The sequence below is a fragment of the Solea senegalensis genome, linkage group LG3, assembly GCF_019176455.1.
Source record: "Solea senegalensis isolate Sse05_10M linkage group LG3, IFAPA_SoseM_1, whole genome shotgun sequence".
Taxonomy (NCBI): domain Eukaryota; kingdom Metazoa; phylum Chordata; class Actinopteri; order Pleuronectiformes; family Soleidae; genus Solea; species Solea senegalensis.
The window spans coordinates 27,948,317-27,970,753 of NC_058023.1; the positions used below are offsets into that span (position 1 = coordinate 27,948,317).

Sequence of the window (22,437 nt, forward strand, 5' to 3'; positions counted from 1 at the left end):
TCACTTGCTGCTTCAGTATTTTAGTGTCGGCTACAGGCGTGAATCTAAAACGACCTGCACCGTCTTCTCTCGTCCTCCCGGCTACATTTTTTTTTGTCTCTTCACTCTTGTAAATCAGATTCTTTTGTGCTTTATAGTTCACACCCTCACCTCCCCTCTTCGCCACTGTCTTAAGGAAAGTCAACAATATGCAGTCAATTGGAGGGATCTGGCGGTGTTTTGATTTTTGGCTTTCCCTCTTATCAGACTTTGCCAGTGACTTGTAACATAGCGGGGAGTCACAGCCGTGTTGGCGCCACGTTCAGCTGAGAAAAGGCATTTATTTTTTTGTTGTTGTAAAAATCCCTTGTGAAATGAGCGTCTGAAAAAGCCTAGAGAGAAAAAAAGAGAAATTGAAACAGAGACAGTACCAGACTAAATCCATATTTTGTTACTTTTCCACTTTGATGTTGTGCACATATTCTTTTGTGTTCTGTGGTAAATGGCTGTGTCATTTTCATCCTGAAAGAACAAAAAACAGGGACTTGATAAAGAGACATCCGCTCACCAGCCACTTTATTACATAAATTACATACATGAGACACTAATAAGGTGGCAGGCAGTATTGGCACCCGGCTTTGTCCTCTGCTGCTTTCTTTCATTTCTCGCCAGTCTGGCCATTCTTCTCTGACCTCAAGCATCGGCGAGGCACTTTTGCCCAGAGAACTGCTGCTCGGTGGATATTTCCAGACCATTATTTGTAAACTCTAGAGAGAGTTGTGTGTGAAAATCCCAGTAGATCAGCAGTTTCTGAAAAACTCAGAGCAGCCTGTCTGGTACAAACAACCATGCCGTCTTCAAAGTCACATAAATCACCTTTCTTCCCCATTGTGATGCTTTTGTTTCAACTTCAGCAGGTAGTCAACACTGTGTTTCTGTATGTGCCTTGAGTTGCTACCATGTCATTGGCTGATTTAGATAATTTGTGTAAATGAGCAGTACTGGTGTGCCTAATAAAGTGGCAGGTAAGCAGAGGTGGAAAGAGTACTGGAATATTCTACTATTCTAAGTAAAAGTACCACTATTTTGACAACATGTTACTTAAGCACAAGTAAAAGTACTGGTCTAAAAATGTACTCGAGTTAATCGTTTTTATTTAAAGGCAAACCTTTACAAATTAAAGTGCTAATAAAATAAAATATGTAAACACATAATGTATCAGTCAAAATGGGTCAAAGGTCACAAATGCTTTAACTTTCTCACTGTCCTCACTTGTCTTCATCATTCACTGCCAAAGTTAAAAAGTACAAGTACACATAAAACCTACTCAATTACAGTAATGTGAGTAAATTCACGACTTTCCACCTCTGCTGGTAAGTGTATTGACTTGTAGTCTTTGTTGCCTCTAATTCCCACCGTTGCTCAGCTTTCAGAAGCCAGAGACAAGACGGTTGAATGTCTGAATCGAACCATGGATTACAAAGAGATAAAAGGCAACGACCCATCGACTGTGGAATTGGTCCAGAAAATTGAGCAGGTACCCTAAAACGTTGCAATTTTCTTTTTGTTTGTTGTCTTTTTATTCCTAATCTGTGACACTGTGTGTGCGCACATGTTCTGTAGCTCGAGTTGATTCTCGCCGAACGAGAGAGGCAGCTGCTGGAAAAACAGCTGCTCGTGGACCAGGTGACCCGACTGTCAAAGCCGCTCAGCGAGCAAGCTGAGAACTGCCGGGAGGACAGACTCTCCGTGAGAAAGAAGGTACACGACAAGATCAGACAGAGATGACGCCGAGTACGTTTTCAAGCTAATCTAACAAGCTCCCGCACAAAAAGTACAGATTAAAGCTGCAGTGCTTAATATGCATCCTTTATCTAATAACAGACTCTGTCAAGCAATACTATCAGACCTGACTGAGGGAGAATTTGCAGCAGCACAGGGGCGGGTGGGGGCAAGAGGCATTTATCCAATCAAACTGTTTTTTTGAGCAGATCTTACTTCTTTACGCTTTGTGCAATCACTTCCTGTATGCAGCACAGAGATCAAAGCACTGTTATGCTGAGAATTGCAGAGAGAGTCTTGTGGAGCTGATAACAGTTTTAAAACACTGATAACACTTGTTTATCTTTCACCTGTTTTATTTACAGTCTTGTATTTTGCCTCTTTTTGTGTGTCACTCAAGGAGAAGTTGACACCTTGTTTGAGGCGTCCTCAAATTTGCACTTGGACACACACTGTCTCTTTCTCTTTCAAACACACTCTTTAACAAAAGTCTAAATAGTTGCTCATTTGTTTTCCGCCTCCAGCTGAACAATCTCCGAACCCATATAATCAACGCCAACCGCCGCCTGATGGCTGTTTCTGCAGAGCTTTCCATGAAGCAGGCTGCCGCTTTGTCTCAACAACAAGGGATCAAAGAGCGAGAGCTCCAGGTCAGAGACGGTGCCAATGGGATTGTGAGGGATTCTGAGTCTTAAAAAACTGAGGGAAGAGAGTCTGTCGCTGTTTTGTCAATTCATTTCTTTCAATATCAAAGGTGAAATAGCACTCTCTCTGTGTTTACAACCATCTTTCAACTCAAAGTTATCTATTTTTGCTTATTTGAATAACCCAAACAAAGAAAAAAGAGACGTAAACACACAGACACAAATATAATATTCAATCATAAATGAAATCCAAAGACAATGTAGAAGAACACAGAAATGAAATGGTGGTAAAAGTAAATGCAAGAACAAACGTTAAACATTGATTTGTGATGCTACGAACCACCGGCCTGTAAGATTGCAATATATCTACAGCTTATTTAGTTGTTTTTTTTCATTCATTCATATTTTGAAAACAAAGGGGGGAAAGGCAGACTATAGTGACCCCATCTATAGTGGTTAGCCTTTTAGTAGAGCAGCCTTTCGACTGTTCCTTCCTGTGTCAAAAGATTGCAGTAAATTTCCATCAAGTGCCGTGTTTGCAGGAAAATAATCTTTGTTAAGCTAACACTTTGCTGTTTGGTGCTTGGCAGGAAGTGTGCAATTGTATTTGGGTCTTAAAAAAAATGAAAAACTGGACTGTACAACCAGAACAATGAGCTAAAATGTGCAAAATAGTCCTTTGGAGCTAAGGGAACTCTATTGTAAAAATGTGTTGGTCTGCATGATTGCTTAAATGTGTTTCAACAATTATCTGATCCTCTAAAGGATCTACTGATGGCGAGAGTTCATCGGGCTGTAAAGAAACTGTAAAATCAGCTGCAGCATCTTGACTTAAAGGGCCAGTGTGTAACATTTAGTAAGACTTATTGGCAAAAACCTGAATGTTTGACTTGTAAGTAAGTGTATGAAAGCGGTTTTGGTTTTTCGTACCCTGAGAATAACTCGGGGTACTTTTTTGGTTCCCAGCACGTTCTGGGAAGGTTACCGTTTGGCTGAGGGAACATTCCCTGAAGGTTTCCCCTGAGGTTGTCCTGTGGTTGATATGGAAAGTTTTCCTAATGTTCCCCATACGTTAGTTTTTGGTTGCACATTCGGCTTCCAGAACGTCACTTTGTCACGCCCTTCGTACAACCTTTAGAGAACGTTGACTAAAGGTTCCCAGGACATTACTTTGTCACGCCCTTCGTACAACCTTTAGAGAACATTCATCAAAGGTTCCCAGAACGTTACTTTGTCACACCCTCCGTACAACCTTTAGAGAACGTTGACTAAAGGTTCCCAGGACATTACTTTGTCACACCCTTCGTACAACCTTTAGAGAACATTCTCTAACCTTTCCCAGAACGCTACTTTGTCACGCCCTTCGTACAACCTTTAGAGAACGTTCACCAAAGGTTCCCAGAACGTTACTTTGTCACACCCTTCGTACAACCTTTAGAGAACGTTCATCAAAGGTTCCCAGAACGTTCCCGCGGCCACTTTTCTCACAACCTTCATGCAACCGTTTGTCGCAGAGGTTTGTAACAATCTGCAGTCTCACCATGAGATGTCTCTTCTTGTCACACACTGGACCTTTAACAACAATATTTCACTGATTTAACTTGTGCTCTCATCTGTCATGATTATTTTCATACTCCTGTTGTAAAATTGTGCATATATAAATAGCCATAAACAATGGATTTTGCGAAGTTAAGGAAAAACAAAAAGCCATTGTCTGAGCCATTGTTTTCAACACGTGGCACTGGTTTCAGCAGAAAGCCTCGCTACTTTCTGTCTCGAACTATTTAAACTAATTAAAAAAAAAACGAATTGATTTCCCCACGTGCCTTGTAAATGTTTCAAGAGACGTTTATTAATAACCTGAAGAGTCCCTGCAGCTGAGCCTGCAGACGCAGAAGAAGAAGACGCAAACGCATAACTATTTCCCGTTCTGACACTAATACGACCATCTGTTTTCGGTCGCAGACAGAATTGAGTCATGCCAGCAGAGTGCAGGGTGGACACAGCGATAGGAATACAGAGTGATTGTTTCTCACATTGCCGCTGTGTTCCCAGATGGACATGTGCCAGCGGCGGCTGGAGCAGGGCCTGCCACCTTGTCCTGAAATGGAGGAGGAGTGGAGGAAGATGCTCCGGGACAAGAAAAGGAGACAGAGAGACAAAGCGGAGAAAGACAGGGTAAAGGAAACACAAGCACGCATACACAAAGATCACCGAGTCAGAGAGCGAACAAAGCGCCGGGAGGCAGCAGAAATAGACAGAGTGACAAAGGAAAGAGAAGTGGAGTTGGGGACACACTCGGAGGCAAGAATCGATCAAGATTCTGAGGAACAAAGGGGCAGCTGAGTACCTGACCCCCCCACACACACACACACACACACAAGAGACAGGACTGCAACAGTCTTTCTTTCACCACATGCACGAGCACAGGACAAGAACAAGACAACTGCTGACAAACCGTAAAAGGGTGTCGACACAAGAGAGGCACATTTACAGGGATCAGTGGTGTCTGACACCAGTCCAGCTGTCTGCAGCGGAAATCTGTATTTTATCACGAGGTTTATTCGGGCTTTCAGTCGTCAGACAGAGACGAGAGGAAGTGCAGAACTCTAAAACACCAGTGTGTTATCAAATGTAGTCTAATTTAAATTTGGAGTCATTTGTGAAGCTGGTATTTTTCACATTCTTATTGCCAGCTGGTATCTTACTTGTTTCTTCCTCTCTCTTAAAGCTATTACTCCCTTTCTTTCACCTCCCAGCGGATAAACTTTTCATACTCGTACAAAAAAGTGTGACATTTAGGCACAGTGGATTCACACGCTGCAGTGGGACGTTGGGAGAGGACTTAATTATGAGGATGCACGTACACAGAGGAATTATTTTTTCCGTCCTCGGCAGGAGTGGGAAACTGCTCCATCCCCCTCGTTGGCCACAGTCGCTGATGCTTGAGATAGTTTAGATATTTTAGTTTTTGTTGACGCGAGAAGTCGCACAAGTCTCTCACAACACGAATGAGTAATATTAATGGGGCAACTTACATGAAGTGGGCTTACATTCCACCGCCACCAAATCTGCAGTCTATTTTCGGATTGAGCACAATAAATCAAGGGTCGCCCGTGTTTGTTGATGCCTGCGACTCGGCACGCAAAAGACGCACGGAGGTATGTCTGGGACAGACGGACGAAAATTGAGTCCTTCATTGTTGGGAGCACTTTGTCCAATATTTATTTATTTATGTATTAACCTTTAACCAGACGGATCCAACTGAGATTTAAAACCTCTTTTCCAAGGGAGACCTGGCCAAGAAGGGCAAAAACACACATAATTAAAACATAGAATTAAAATAATGACGTATAAATAAACAAGGGATGTTAAAAAATGACAAGTGGATTACTAAAAACAAGTACATGTAATGGAATCATCCTTAATATGCATTTAAAAGCACTCGATGAAATCAGTTCTGTCATGTAAAGGTAAAGGTAAAGGTGGGCAGTCGACTAAGAATTGCCTTATACATAAGGGTTTTTTTCTCAGTGGCAGGGGCAGATGAATAAAGGTCTACCGACCTTGCAAACCAAGATATTCGTAAAGAAAAAAAAAAACTGAACACCGTAAAAAGTAACGACAGCATACGCGGACATCGACTACAACATTCCCATAAAAAATCAATACACATAAACCCAAGCTTTTACAGTAATATCTGCTGACTCTTGTGAAACTTTCAGTTGCCAGTGGGAGTAACGTTAGCATCAGGCTAACATCTTGGAGTTAACAGCAGTGTTTTTTTGGGTCCTCCAAAGTGGTTGTAGATTCGGGGACAGGCTGTTTATCAAAGCGCTCAAAAAGTGCCTCCGTTTCATTCCAGCGAGATGCTAATGACTGCGATGCACATAGCAAATTTTATTATATTTAACTAGTTTTCCCATTAATAAAATGATTGCGTACATGGTATACGGCGTTTTACAAGTCAATCAAGCCTCTGTGTTTCTCAATCCTGGTCCACGGGACCCACGACCATGCACGTTTCCGATCAAGGGTTGTCCAACTCAAATAACGTGGCATCTAGTCTCACATCATTTCAAAGCAAAAGTGTGTGCTCTGGACATGGAATCACGTGTATATACTTCACAATAAAGACATATTTATGACGCGAGATAAATCTATTCATGGCAAAAACAGACAGTTGCCTCATTTAAGTTACCTTAGTAACATGTGGACAACCATGAAACACTAAACAAGGAGGTTGCGGGCCATGTTTTTGTGGCCCGCAACACCTCTGTTTTAGATGTTTCCCTGCTCCAACAACACCTGATTTAAAAAAAATGGGACATTACCAGGCTTCTGCAGAGCTTGTTGATGAGCTGAGGACCAGGATTGAGAAACCCTAGTTTAGACTATAGTCTAATTCTGATACACACACACACACACGGCCATGTAATCCTCTCCATCAGATAAATAAGAACACCAGCGTAGTCTGTCTTGTTATGATCGTGTTACTCTCAAGGTTCAGTGCACTTCAGTGCAGTGTCTCCGTAATCAGGAAAGTCTAAAAAGTCATGTACGTCAGGTCAGGTACACAAGCTTCCTCTGGTGGTCCAAAAAAATGGAATAATAATAATTAGAGTCACTCTATCGCTCGCTCCGTCTTAATCTAATTTCCCTATACCAGTGTCTGAAGTACATGTGAGGAAGAGGAGGATGATGAGAGAGCAAATTATATTATTGGGAATAAATCTGAGCGCCCGTGAAAAGGCCGTAGCTGACTTTGCTGCTGGTATAAACAGTTTGAGTAGCACTGGCTCTAAAGTGTTTGTTCATTTATGGAAGTTTCAGATGGGAAAAAAAAAAAGTCCATGGATCAGATCTTAAACGGCCAAGAGCTCAACTGCCCTTGTGTTTGTCTTTAAATTTCAAGAAAAAAAAAATTAATTATTCCATTTCCGTGATTAAAATTCAGGCAAATTGAATTTTTAACTATTAAGTCCAAGGTCGTGTAGTCTCACATTAAATATTTAAACTGCCTCTCTCTCTCTCTGTGTGTGTGTGTGTGTGTGTGTGCAGCTCGCAGAAGAAGACGAGTGGAACCAGTTGCCAAATGGAGAATACACCACGGCTGAATCCCGTCCTAATGCGTACATCCCCCGGACCGACGCGCTCCCTCTGCCCAAACCCTACGGCGCTCAGACCCCGTTCAAACCTCCCCCACCGGGAGCCAACATGAGGCACTTCCGCAAGCCAACGCTCAAACCCTTAGAGATGCAGCAGACAATGTAAATACGTGTGTGCCGTCGCGATGACGTGGGTGCAAACCAAAATCCATCACCCTCTCGGCCGCGTACCACTAATGTTTTGTTGTGTGTGTATTTGTAGACATGTGGTTTTCATTTTCTTTGCTTCTTTTTTCTTGCATTTACTGGCAAGAGTTTGTTTACAGTCAGCTCACGGTAACAACAAGAGTGCAAAGCGGGTCAGCGGCGAGATGACAGTTTGTGATTATTGCTGCGCGATGCCTGTCAGTGACGACGTTTTACATTCATCTCCTTATCTGAGCCACTTATTATCATCACCTCGCTGAGGTTTTCCTCTCGTGAATGCATTACAGGTTATTCCTCCGTATCCTTCAGGCTTGTTGTCTTGATTTCCCCCCCGTGCGCAACTTCTGAATGAATTGCAGCGGTTCTTCAGCTCGATTCAGAGCTAAGAGTCAATGTAAATATGGAGAGGAACACACCGGCTATAAAAGAGCAGAGAGAGCGACGGAGAGGAATTCAAATGGAGAAGAACGGACGGGAGAGGACGGGGGAGTTCTAAATGGGGTGGAGAGTTCAGCGCTGCCTACAAAAGACTGCAAACAAAGCTTTAAACATTTACTGTAAGCGTCTGCAGATTGTCAGCATGTGTGCGCCTGTTTCAGTAGCATTTTATACGCACACGCCACCACTGTGCATGTACGGAGACAGTAACGCGGGGTTTGACAGTCTTTATCATCACGTTAGCAACAACTTTAACGACTTTTACATTTGCCATTTTTACCACTTCCGTGGAACGTTTGTGCCAAATTTGAAAGGAATCCATCCGGATGTTCTGAGTATATTTTATATTCACGTACCAGAAAGGATGTAAACACCGCTTCACGACTCTTTCCACTTTGCCTGCTTCCTTCTTCCTTTTCGGACGTATGTTCTTTGTTTGCCGTGTCAAGCTTTTGGCTGCTTTGGACATTCAGGCTGCCGTAGAAACTTGGCGATGCAAAATGGCTGACTTCCTGTTGGCCGTGGTTCGCGTTCAAGTCACGTTGGCAGTTTCGAGCCGATCGGTAAAATGTACGGCAGTGTTACAGGGCACTTCCTGTTTTGTGGCGAATGGTCGAACTTTGTCAAAATTCTGATGGTTGCCGTGGCCACGCCCCTTTAGAATCCACAAGACCTTTTGGTAACTTTTCATCTTTGATGATATTTAGTACAAATGTACGTGGGTTTTTTTTTATGTTTGTACGATAAACGTGCTCAGCATGTATGTTTATTTTTACGAAACGTGCTAATAGCCAAGATGGACGCCATATTCAAAATGGTCGACTTCCTGTTGAGTTGAGGCCATGGTCCCAATAGACTTTTTTGTTCGACTTGGGCTGTGACACGTCTCTACCAAGTCTTGTGAAATTTGGTGCAACTTAAGTTTTCGTCTTTGTCCTTCCGGGTTTCACCTTTGGGGGTGCTAATGAGCCATTTTGAACCACTTTTACGTATGACCTTTGTTTCACAATCTTTTTTCACAAACGCTTAGTGCTTGCAAAAATGCAATCTTTTCTATATTCATTATTGTCAAGAAAATGTCCATCACTTTCTAGTACTAAGAATGTCTTTGTAAATTAATTTAATTTCCGCCCCTGCCCCTCCAGATGTCTGTGCACGCCACTGGCCATGAAAACATATACTTATATACACTTTTACAAGCATACTTCTAAGAGAATAAGTTCAATTTGTGCCAATAAACCCCCACAGGACTATTTTTTTTTAAACTTGTTTGACTCGACTTCTTCGGAGTTGAAGTGAAGGCAGCAGGGTTTGAGTTAGAGTCTGGTTTTTGACACAACCTTGTCCACCCAGCGGTGTGATGTGTGTGTGATGATCCATGTCCGGCTGACAGTGAGAGCTGTCAGATTAAGTTAGCCCCCAGTCTGTGCTTATTAGCCAGCTACATAACACTGACTGCATACCAAAGAGTGTAGGAGGAGGCGGCGGCGGCGGCGGCGGCGGCAGCAGTGGAGGGTAAGCAATTTGTTTGGAAATACCTTAAAGGAAAGGAGTTTTTTCCCCTTAGTTTTTTAAAAGTAAAGGATCATACAAACAAGTGGTGACGGTTGTGTGACTCAGTGTGTGTGATGACTGATGCTGAGATTATTTCCTGACTTCAGTGGAACTCAGCTGAGTCTGTCCAAAAGACTAAATCTGCTCATAAATGTGAGATCACTTCCATCTTTGCGGCGCGTTTCCCGTTCAAGGCGATTTGACTGCGAGTTCAAGTCTTTTTTCACATCTTTGACTCATAAAACTTGACAGAAACACAGTAAAGAGCAGGGGACGGCTTTTATTTGCTTCGAAGGAAGAGACTTTTTTCTGTGCTTGTGGGAATGAGACATGTATCTCTGATCCAGTTTCTGATGATCAAATAACACACTTATCTCTGGAAATGAGTAAAAAAAAATAATGGTATATTTTTGGGTGAAGTGATCCTTTAACTCCAGGATCCACCCCAGAATTTAGGCTTTAATGGAAATTCACCGGCAAGGAAGTAACCTTGTGATGGATCTAAACGGTGTGTGTTTCAGAAAAATGTAACATAATCAATTGTAATACAAGGATTATGTTGGAGATATTCAGGATTATTGTGGATTATCTAGGAGAGGAAAATACTAACAAGCTTCTCTGTGTGTTTGGTATGTACTTGTACTTTTCTCCAGTCTTGTATAAAGTACCTAAAAGGGATACTTGAGTAAAAGTACAAGTATCTTAACAGAAAATGATTTGAAAGTCACTTATTTATAATATTACTTAAGTAAAAGTCTATGACATTTACTGTACTTGAGTATCAAAAGTAATTTTCTGGTATAAAATGTGAGGAGTAAGGATTGAACCATGGTGGCTCAGTGGTAGGGTGAGTTGTCTTTCAAATGCAAGGTTGTGGGTTTGATTCCTGGCTCTACTAGTTTACAGTGGCAAGAAAAGGTATGTAAACCCTTTTGAAATTAAACAAATACACTCTTAAACTAATGCCCCACAACCAATTATATGTTTTCATGTTTTTACTGAACACACAATGTAAACATTCAGAGTGCAGGGTGGGAAAAGAGCATGTGAACGATGTGTGAATGGGTGAATGTGTGAACATTATAGTGTAAATATAATATTATTATATATATTATTGATTTGGTAGTAAAGAGTGACATAGTAAGAGGAAATGTAGTGGAAATTACAGATATGTGGATATCGTACCTCAGTACACTAACAAAGTATTTGTACTTTGTTACATTAACAACAATACTACTCACACAAAAGCAAAAAAGTCAATGAGCTTGAAAACAGCAACTTTTTATTCACATTTCCTTTTTTTTTTGTCACAGCAACCGCAAAGGAATCCTTTGTTTTCCACAGAGATCTTATGTAATTTACCCTCAAAATCCCAGCGTGACGTGACGCGTCAACAATGTCCAGTATGTAAGGCGTGCAAGCGTGGGTCGTCTTCCAACCCCGTCACGTGGATTACGGAACACACCACACACTCATGCTTTACAACCGCTACCAAGGAATTCCTCCACTTACACTGAAGAGCTCCCGCCGTGATTGATGGGTATGCGGTTTTTTAAACGCGGAGCAGATGTTTCGACGTGTGTGTGCAGACGGGGGGAATGATGTAAAAGGGTTTTTCTTTTTTTTTTTTAAAGATTATTTCACCCCTTAACCATGTCATCTCCTATTTTAAATTATTGTTGTTTTCATCTCGTGTTTAATCGTTAAGTAATCCAACGTCATTTAATCCCATTTCTTCTCAATTATTTTGCTCTTTCAGTCCATACAGACAATGGAAAGTAACTCTCGCTATAGTGTATATATAGTTGGAATGCAAAGAAAGTTGATTTATTTGACTATTTGGAATCTAAATAAGTGAAAAAAAAGCACAATTATTCCTCACTGTCGCTCAGCAGCTGCAGCTTTATTTCACTTCCCAACTGAGTGATTGATCCTGAGTCTGTTTCCAGGCTACACATGATTAACGTGACTAAACAATATATATATATATATATCTATATGTGTATATATATATATATAAATACCACGTTAAGCTCTGCCCTACATTAATTGCTATCAGCGCGTTAACGCTGACGTCCCTGAGTAGAATGCGTTTTTAATAAGGGCCGAGTATCGACAGTAATGGCACAGTGTATTAAACACCACATTTAAATGACAATAACGATGACACACAGGCCCAAATTATAAGTGCACACACACATAAACAGGGGGCGGCTCATTGCTGCTGTTCAATGAGCCGCAAACAAACGATCAAACTTATCCGGGGGGCCGACACAAGTTACCGCTTGGGCAACAAACTTGTGCCCGGCTTGTGTGTGTTCACCACTGGTGTGTAATTAGGATGGGTTAAATAAATAGGGTCTAATTCGTGTGTGTGTGTGCATAAAAATGTATTCTAAAATTCTTTAAAACCTCCCAATTTGTTGGGCTCTTAAATTTGCGATGAATGTTGTTTAAAATCCGGACGCCACAGACTTTGTTTGTTAATCAGGAGCGATGGGTTGCACCTGTGATTCTCCCACAGCTGAGGGCAATCAGAGCAGCAGGGAGGTTTTAAAAGAGGAGCTGAAGCATCGCTGCTCAGTTGCTCTTTCTTCTCCAGAGGGTCAACACCTCCAGTTGACTTTCTCTCGCCTGTTTTGTGTTGAAAATGTGTTGTTTTCTTTTATTGTGTAATCCCTCTGTCCGGTGACTCTTACCTCATCAAGAGTTCTGGGTCCAGATTTTCTTTTTTTTTTATGTTATTATGATTATTATTATTGTTAGTGTGGGAGTTTTATTCCAATGCAGTTTTTTTTTTTTATTTCACAGTGTGAAAAAATGTCTTTGTGTAAGTTAGAATCTCTGGCTGTGTTTGGACAACATTGTCAGAGCTGAAGTAGTGGGGGGAAAACACATTTATTTAAGTAATGTTATCAATTATTAACTTGTTTCTGAAGTAGTCGCCAAGTGTAAGCTAGGTAACAACGATGGAAAAATGAGTGGGGGACAAAATGGAGGATGAATTACCACTTATAATAGAGTTATAATATGATCATGTGTTAATTTTGATTCATAAAACACTGATGATAGAGTGTGTAATTCTTGTTGCCAAGCTATTACTGGAGGTGTAACAGTAATATTATGTCTTTATTACCACAACATTACATTATTATTATTACAAGCTGGAATTTGCATAATATTACCATGCACTGAAATATAAAAGTTACTGTAACGGCCTTTACTAGTGAAATATGGCTATTATAAGTCAATTTTAAGATCACATGTTTAGAATTATGGCCAAACCGCACAGCCATACAACTGCAAATACAGTATTTCAGGAAGAAAATCCACCTCTTGTCACAAAAGATGCCCCTGAATCTGCCTCTCTTGTCATAATCCCTTCATTTAGATGTGATATAAAGTAAACATTTGGTGTATTTCCCTTTTATATATCGCACACGCTGCGGTCGTCTGTCACCCCCCCTCACCCCCTCTCGGATTTAAAGTCGCGCAGTGACTGACTGACTTAGTGACCGACCACGTCCAGGCTTTTGTCGCTGTGTAATCAAGCTGATTGGATGCGGCCGCGTTACAGGAAGCACGGCGGGACAAAAAACAAGTGCACCTCGATTTATGAGCAAAGCCGTTTGAAAGGATTTGACGCCGACGTCCATAAATCGTACGAGGCGCGGCGGAGAAGAAGTTGAGAGGGCAGAGGAGAGCGAGAGAGAGAGAGAGAATATTCACTCAAAAGAATAAGCTGATTTTCAATGAGTATATCGAAGAGCATGTTCTCCAAAATTGATATATCCCAAAACAACGTAAATAGTTGACTGTGTTATCATTCTTTGGTAGTTTTCACGCTGTCCTTACAAAGCCTCAGGATTTACCCACAAACGCTCTGTTGTCTATACTCTATTCTTCCTCTTCAGGCTCCTCCCTCCATCCATCCATCCATCCATCCATCTCTCCGCTCCGCCCTAATTTGTCATCAACCAGCAAGAAGCCTGTTTATGATCGCTCTTGCCTTTCAATCCCACTATTCATCTTTCTACTTCTGGCCCTCCGCCGTCCACTCATCCGTCATATGTCTTCAAGGCTCAGTCAATGATGACTGTGCTCGCAAACACATTTCGCGTCCTCATCCATTTCTGCCCCGCGATAAATCCATCCGCTGTTCGCCCGCCCGCCTCCCTCCACACATTCTTCATTTCTCCTCGAAGCCCAGCAGGATCAGCGTCTGCTTCAGGGCCGTCTCCTCCACGAAGCTGGCGTCCACGTTCTCCTGCTCCTCGAAAGGGTTCAGGGCTGGAATGCAGGAGGAGGACGAGTTAGAGTGATGAGTGGGTTTATATCACAAAGGGCACACACACACTATACACACACACACACACACACACTTCCTTCTGTGCTTCATGGTGGGAAACTGATGTTATGGAGAATTTTCAAATCTGACATCATTTTAAAATCAAAGACACAAAGAACACTCTGTAACCTTAATGTTTTAATCCTGAGAAAGCACAGATTAGACGATCCAGTCGAGACGCATTTGGCGTTTGATCGAACCATTTCAGGGGAGGAGATTGTAGGGATCTCACAGAAACCCGCGTGATTTAACGTGACTTCAGGACTGCGGACTGTCGCCGCTGTTGTGTGCGCGCGATGTTTTGTGCCCAGAACCGCAAATAAACTGTGGATGAAGTCATGGCTAAGATAATTTGGCCGGATAATCTGTTCAAATCTGCCTAACATCCGAAGGCACCCACGATTGTCGGAAGGGTCAGATGGAGACCGAAATCTATGTCAATTATTCATTATCATGTGACATAAAATGTCAATAAGGATCAAGTACAAAGAGTTTCTGTGTGATTTTAACTGACAAAACTCATAAATGTTGTATTTTTTTTTCTAGATTTCTCAATTTTAAGAGTTAATCAGGAAGTGATTCGTTTCCAAACTGCTCACTGCTCTTACGCCCGGCTTGTGTGCGTGTTCACCACTGGTGTGTAATTAGGATGGGTTAAATACAGAGGTCTAATTTGTGTGCATAAAAATGTATTTTAAAATTCTTTTAAACCTCTCAATTTGTTTAAAATGCTGTTTAAACAACATTAATTCCACCTCCATGTTTGCATTAGTGTGTATGCAGCAGCAGACGCCACAGACTTTGTTTGTTAATCAGGAGCGATGGGTTGCACCTGTGATTCTCCCACAGCTGAGGGCAATCAGAGCAGCAGGGAGGTTTTAAAAGAGGAGCTGAAGCCTCGCTGCTCAGTTGCTCTTTCTTCTCCAGAGGGTCAACACCTCCAGTTGACTTTCTCTTGCCTGTTTTTTTGCGTTGTACTGAGTTTTCTGTGTTTTGAAAATGTGTTTTATTGTGTAATCCCTCTGTCCGGTGACCTCATCAAGAGTTCTGGGTCCAGATTTTCTTTTTTTTATGTCATTATTAGTGTGGGAGTTTTATTCCCACTGCTCTCTTGGGGGAAAACCCAACAGCCAAGAGCGACGGGGGCCAAACACATCATCACAGCAATTTGTGATTGTGTTTTTAAACGTCTTTTAAGCAAGCTGTGTTGTGTCTCAACCTTTTATTATTAAAGTGACATAGAGGAAAACCGAAAACAAAGAATCTCTACACACGCCGCTGTATGTGGATCGGGAAGGATACGGACATAAATGTTTTACCTTGTTCTTCTATATCTGAGAGTACTTTTGCCAAGTAGGAGAGAGGCAGAAACTCCGGTCTGAAGCTGGACTTGTCTCTGCCAGTGAATGCAAATCCCTGAGGAGGGAAAAAAAAAACAAACACGTTTTCTCCAGAATCCTCACGCTCGAGACAAATCTGCTGCAGCAAATCCAGAAGAGCTTAACAAACTTTAAAAGTTGACTTCAAATTGTATTTTCTTGTCATCACATAAAACGCCCCTGGCTCTCCACGCCGGCGCCGTATGCTAAGAGCCAATTAGCCGAGAGACATTGACCCGCAGCTTCGCTAGGTCGATGGATGCTCAGATTATAAATGCAGTTTCTTTTTCTGGAATTTCGACTCACCGTTAAAGGAATACCTCACTGATTTGCATTTAGCTTTGTATTACTAGAATAGGGGTAGTATTTTTGAAAAACTGTGCTTCCCAATCTCAGTTTCCCCTGTTAGCGTAACGGTTAGCAAAGAGGGCGGACACTGTCATCGCGGAATTAGCGCTGCAGTTTCAAGCCTCGGACCAAGTGTCACTTGGTGTGCACGTAACAAAAAAAAAAAAGGATGAAGATATTTCTCTCGACTGAAATCCAGGCGTAGGGTTTCGTCGTTCCAAAACCGTATCTCGGCGAGCTGAACTGCGTTTTTTGAAAAGTGTCGTGCGTCGCGTTACCTTGTTTTTGTCGTGCTTCTCCAGCAGGCTCCTGACGTACTCTCTGGAGATTGAAGCTGAACTGACGGGATGGTCCCACATATGATAGATCCTCTGCTCCATGGGCTTCAACACACACACACACACACACACAGAATAGAGTTTTACATTTTACACATGTAGCTCATGTCACGATAAAAAAAATCATCCCCCGGAGAACGGAGAACATCTGTGGCGCTCTATACGTTGCCAAGTGGAACTGAAATCCATTTCTCTCGCGCAGACTGCTAATGAGGAATTCCATAAAATCCTATTCTTCAATGTTGTGAAATGCGCCGTCATTACGGAGCTGCGAAAGAACTTCAAAGGTTGTGTTTATATCAGAGGGGACAAAACAAAGCCAAGCTGGCTGGCAGCTTTTTAAAATTAATCACTATTAGTCGTATAAAAAAAAAAAAAGGAGTTGGCAATATAGATCCAATCTTCTGTCACAGTTAATGAGATTTTATTTGAATGATATAGTGTGGTTTTTAATTTATTTCTCCCTCCAGTGGTTAAATCTTGTAACCATTTCATCATAAAATAAGGAGAAAAAGAACGCCGCCTGGTAAATATTGTGTCATTTCAGGACAAATAACACAAATTGCGCGATAAGTGATACAATCACTCTTCACCTCTGGTGGTTCTGAGTGCAGCGATCCCTGAAAATGGTTTATTTAGACATTACTTTACCCATTTTTGTAATAATAACTTATTCAAAGGGGAAGGGAATAACAAAAAAATGTATTAGTTAAATCTTCAAAGTCAATTTGTTTATATAATGATGTTTTCATGAAACTGTAACACTTAAATCAGAAAGAATTCAACCATACAGGCTGTGACACGACCCTTAACCCTTTAACGCCGAGCGTATCGCGGACACCACATTAGCGCAGATGCACTTTGCATTACCGTAATTACATGACGGTTTGTGCCATTGGAAAAATGATACAGTAATTTCACTGGCGCTGTTGCAGGAAGACGGCAAATCAGCCATTTTTTTGGCCTGTTTTGACATAGCGAGATTTTATTTGAATTTTTGTATTTTAAATATGTTTTATACTGTTCATATTTTGAATTTAACACACACAATCCATTTTAACATGCAGTAAATTGTTAATAACTGCCAGATATTGGAAGTTATTCTGGAAAAAGGACATTCTCTGGCACTTTTATGGTTAAAATAAGATGGACATTTTGAGGCTTAGGTTTTAACGAATAAACATATTCTAAACCTAAAGGATGCATCTTTAAAATGATATTTTGTGATAAATTGTATGTTTTCACAATAAAAACTCACAATAATGAGAATTACTGAGGTGAACTTCTTTAGGATGTGGTATAAACACTGACCTTGTCAGGATCCTGGGCCATAATGAAGTTTTTACCTCATTTTAGACAATATACATGCTTGAGGCTCTTAGATTGTGGTCAGGTATTAACTATTATGGTTAAGGTTAGGGGTGAGGCTTTGGTAGGACTGTGTAAATGAATGGAAGTGAATGCAGAGTCCTAACAAGTAAAGCTGTGTGTGTGATGTACCTGCTAAATATCTGCAGCCTGACAGAGTCACCCAACAAAAATTTGTAGGGTAGGAAATGGAACACTCAACATTCCTCTCATCGCAACACAAAGCAGAGCCATAAAATATACTGGATCCACTCGTGAAGTTACACAAGAGTTGGAGCATAAACACACACACACACACACACAGGCGGTGCACTCAGAAAGAGACACACACACACACACACACTTATGAGCCAATTACACACACGCTTTGTGATTAGCTTTAGCGAGATGAGACTAAAAATACCATCAAACTCTTAATTGGACCAGAATGGGAAGTTTCGGGGAGAGAACTGTTCAAGAGAAGATGAACCCCCCCAGCACACACACACACACACACACACACTCACTTTATATTAGCAGCATGCATTGTTTCACTTGCAATCCGTCCTCCAAGCTGGATTATTTGTACATGTTGTCTTCTTAGGTGGCACAAACTGCATATTTTCACCTCCCATAAAAACTGCATATACACACACACACACGCACATTGTGAAGTACCTCAGGTAGTCTCTTCAGTATGCTGAACTTGAGTCTCTCATTGGCATCGCTGTTGTCCAAATCTAAACACAAACATGGGGGGAAAATGTTATTTGCTTGAAAAGAATGCAAATACACTTATTAACCCTTAGAGCACTAGGCTGCTTTTTTCCATGACTTTGTTAAAATTAAGGCTATAAGATTGTGTCTCATATCCTCTTTTTCAGCACAACCTTGGTTAATCTTTTTTTCATTTTCACCAAGTATATAAACAAACCTGAGCAAAAATTCCTAAAAAAAAATTGGATTGAATTAATGACATTTGGAAATATGTCACAGTTCAAAGTTTACTTATGAACACAAATAAAAGAAGCCTGAAGATGTGACCTATAAACACAACCGCAATGTACCAAGGGTGCGCCTGCGGCACAGATCCGTGCCACGTGACCGCATGGTTAAATCCCCTACGCCAAGTGGCAGTGTGTTCAAATTCCTCCCACTACACAACAGTTGAAACACTTCCTTCTGATTCAGAAAAGAAGCCACCAAAGACTGCCAGTCATCCGTAAACTCAAAGGACTTCTTGTTGCTACACTCAAAGCATCATTCAGCCAATTCTATTGTTTTGTTCCACCTGCTTTTTCAATACACACTCTCTGAGCAGACCAACACTGCTGCAAAAGTAAAAGGTCTTCCCACACTCGACCTCATTGAACTTTAATAAGAAGGTCATTACACGCATCGCAATTTTCAGTTAAACAGGACTTCACGCAGGAGGTGCTTTGGAAGAAGCCTGAGTGTGATCAGAGCTGTTTTATGTGTAAAGTGTGTTAAGTTTATTATGTGACGTCTTAGTTAAAAGGAGAGTTGTGTTACGTTTTATTACTGAACAACCTTAAAGCAATCAAGGTTTTGGTGGAAGTTGTGTGTTGTGTTGCTGTGAAATTGTTCGACTCAAATAGGAAACGCCGTCTCTTGTGGTCCACTCACCAATTGGTTCAAAGCTAAAGCTATTCTTATTAGCATCAGTTGTTGTCATGTACAGTAAAAGACTGAAGCCAATTCAGAAGTGGCTGAAACCTGTGCTTTCTTGAATGGCCATCGGGGGGCGACTCCACGAGTTGCAAAAATAATCAAATGTGTCCGTATGCAGGAAGCAGACGGGTTGTATCACGGTTGTATCTCAGAGGCAGAATGGACCAATCAAATCACACCAAGCCACACAAGGGAGGTGGATCTCAGAGGCGGGGCTTAGGAATTGGACCAATCGAATAACACAAAAACCACACAAGGCCAAGCTATAAAATATGTCATATCTTGACACATAAACCACATTTTTAAATTGTAAACAACAAATTTCTCACCTCAAATGATCTTAAAACTGCGTTTTGCGACACGGAAAAGTTTTATTTCTAGTTTTTACTTCAATTGTGTGTTTTTTCCGTAGATATATTAGTAACACATAATACATTACGTGCCTCATAGTCACAAGTATAAACTCTCTAAGTCCCGCCTTCTCAAAAGTATTGAACACAATACAAAACGTGACAACAGCATGATCAGCACAAGCATGTTTGTATGCTAACATGCTAAAGATAAACATAGTCACATGTTAGCAATGCAGATGCTAGCAATTAGCTTTGTTTTGACTTTCAAATGTCTGCAAGGTTAGGCTCAAGAGTGTGTGTGTGTGTGTGTGTGTTTTTGAAACGGGGCAACAAGCAAGTGCGCACATGTCCAGCAAATTACACTAAACAAAGAAAGATGAAGAAGAAAGAGGATATTTATTTATTTTAGATTCATCCCTGGTGAGAAGAGACACATGGACCCTCCCTCTTCTCCAGAAACCATTTGGATTTGGTTCTTTAAATAATCTTCTCATCTTTTGAAGCCCTTTGTTTGGTTTGTTCTCTTCATGAGAAAGAGAACCATGTAAACTCTGAGATCAAGGGCAATGAGTGAAGCCAGACATTTTTGGCGATGTTGATCCTTGTGCTTTTAGAAATCCAGACCAAGACTAACAAATAAACATCATCAGTGCCACGTCTGACCTCTGACCATGTACACTTTGTTTTAAACAAGAGTCAATTATCCCGTAGCTACAAACATGAAACATGCTTCGCCACTTTATTGTTCTTTTCAGCAATTTTCTTTATCACGATCAACAAAGAGCTGTGCTGTTTACACTGCTTTCAGCTAAATACGAACATTCTTGCAATTACAATGCTGAACAACCAAGCACTTCTGTTTGGGGACACACTACAAGATTTTATGGCTCGATTTTTACCCATGATTCATTTGCATGTTGTCCCCCGTGTGTGCGTGGGTTTTCGCCGGGTTCTAAAAACATGCAAAATGGGGACTAGGTAAATTGGACACACTAAATTGACCGTATTATGTACTTGCGACCAGTCCAGGGTGTACCCTACCTATTGCCCTATGCCCATGATTCATAGTTGGGCTATGTCTACACCAGTCGGTACTAGTTGGGGACGGTCGCCATGGCTACTTGGCACAGAAATCTGTAGGCGATGTTTGTTTACCCCTTAAACTGTCGCTCTGGTAGTCTTGAGAGTTTAATGCATTCAGTTGGTTTGACCGAATCATGTAAGCCTGTGATGCCTCATCAGTCGCAGCCGTTAAATGTGTGATCCCCAGTCTTTCTGTCGTACACGAACATAAATAAAATCTGCCAAAAACCAGCCTTTTCGGGTTTGTGTGTACTCCAAGTCTTTTCAAACTCTGTAACGACGGTGACAGTTGTGTCCCCAGGTTTGCGCGCATGTGCATAAACATACACTTTTGTTTGTGTGTTTTACGTACCCGTCATGAGCCGAGACAAAAATGTTTCAGTGAGCTGGAGGAAGCCGTGATCAATGTACTGCAGGAAGATGTGATGAGGGAGGCAGCGCACAGCAAACACTGCCACAAGCGTGTGGAAACCTGGAGACAGAGAAGAAGAGGAACACTTTTAATATGTTTTTCACTGGAACTAAAAACATATATATATGTGTGTATATATATATATATATATTGCATCTGCAGCCTAGATGTTAAATGCACGCTGCCTTGCTTCAGGGTATTTTTCTTTCCTCCTTTCACTCTCACAGACAGTTTGGGTTTCAAACCAACTGTTTACTCATGAGTAGTGAAATCATGGGATTATGTAACCGGGGATTAAAATGCCACAAACACTGTGGAATGAATTCAAAATGACTGAAAATGCATTCACCCACAGCTTTTACTCATTGTCGGCTCTATGCTAATGTTCCTCATAATTTTGGTTACATTAGTGCAGCAGAGTCAGTCTCGGCGCGGTGACATGACGGTGAGGTGGAGACACACAAGCGGATTATGACAATTTAGAGAGTGTGTGTGTGTGTGTATATACTTGTATTTGTTACCTCCTGACATAAACACTGATCTTGACAGGACTAGTAGGACCAAAACCTGGTCCTCATGTGGCAGAACCTCATTTCTGAGGAACTAGTTGAGTTTAGAATGAAGATTTTTTTCTGGTCCTCACTTCCCTTAAAATGGATTTTTAGGTTTTAGAGTTAGGGTTAGAATTGGGTTTATGTTAGGCTAGGGAATGCGATATATCTACATGAGTCCTCACTGCGACTGCTGCTGTATGTGTTTGTACCTGGTATTCCTTATGTTGTGGGGACCTAAATCTGTTTACACACTCACATTATGAGGGCTTGTCTTCCTTATGGGGATACAAATCAAGTCCCCATAACATAATGACTCCATTTTTAAGTGAACACATGTTTTAAAGTTAGGCTGAGGTCAGGGTTATGAAGAGGCAAGTCGATGCAATGTCCTCTGAAGTCATGGAAACCAGCGTGCACGTGTCGTACCAGGTGGGAATGGCAGACAGAGCCCCCTCGTGGCCTCCAGGATCCGAAACATGAAGTGAAACACGGACCATTCAGCTGAACTGGCCTGCTGTTTCCTGGAGAATACACGCATGACACACACACACACACACACACACAAATCTAAATGGCAGTGTTACATAATAACGATCTGGAGCACATGCATTCTCTCTGCAATGAGTAACTATTGGGGATTTAAGTGTGTGTGTGTGTGTGTGTGTAAGAGAATGAACACGGCAATACTGAGAAACATGGAGAGTGTGGGGCTGAAAAGTGACTGTGGTTTGATGCCACAGAGATTTTGAGGAGACACACTGACGAAGGACAGTGGATTACTCACAAGCACAGAGCACGAGGGCCGAGTTCATACTTCAGCCAGACTGACTCCAGCATGTGTCTGATGAGTTCCAGCTAAAGACACACACAC

The 22,437-nt window shown here is 41.5% G+C and overlaps 2 protein-coding genes across 6 annotated transcripts in view; one reads left to right on the forward strand and one right to left on the reverse strand.

The window, feature by feature from the left end:
* ccdc146 (coiled-coil domain containing 146) overlaps positions 1-8,204 on the forward strand; it is a 47,117-nt gene extending 38,913 nt beyond the window's left edge. For all 4 annotated transcript variants that reach the window (XM_044022827.1, XM_044022826.1, XM_044022828.1 and 1 more), the window contains 5 exons: positions 1,406-1,516; positions 1,603-1,740; positions 2,286-2,411; positions 4,461-4,583; positions 7,467-8,204. In XM_044022827.1, the coding sequence (XP_043878762.1) occupies positions 1,406-1,516; positions 1,603-1,740; positions 2,286-2,411; positions 4,461-4,583; positions 7,467-7,679 (711 nt within the window). In that variant the 3' untranslated portion in view covers positions 7,680-8,204. The remainder of the gene's footprint in view (positions 1-1,405; positions 1,517-1,602; positions 1,741-2,285; positions 2,412-4,460; positions 4,584-7,466) is intronic.
* Positions 8,205-12,822: 4,618 nt separating this feature from the next.
* Positions 12,823-22,437, reverse strand: part of LOC122767340 (gamma-secretase activating protein) — a 34,240-nt gene continuing 24,625 nt past the window's right edge. For both annotated transcript variants that reach the window (XM_044022831.1, XM_044022830.1), the window contains 7 exons: positions 22,351-22,421; positions 21,993-22,087; positions 20,953-21,072; positions 18,151-18,212; positions 16,066-16,170; positions 15,380-15,476; positions 12,823-14,002 (listed from right to left, as the gene is read on the reverse strand). In XM_044022831.1, the coding sequence (XP_043878766.1) occupies positions 13,902-14,002; positions 15,380-15,476; positions 16,066-16,170; positions 18,151-18,212; positions 20,953-21,072; positions 21,993-22,087; positions 22,351-22,421 (651 nt within the window). In that variant the 3' untranslated portion in view covers positions 12,823-13,901. The remainder of the gene's footprint in view (positions 14,003-15,379; positions 15,477-16,065; positions 16,171-18,150; positions 18,213-20,952; positions 21,073-21,992; positions 22,088-22,350; positions 22,422-22,437) is intronic.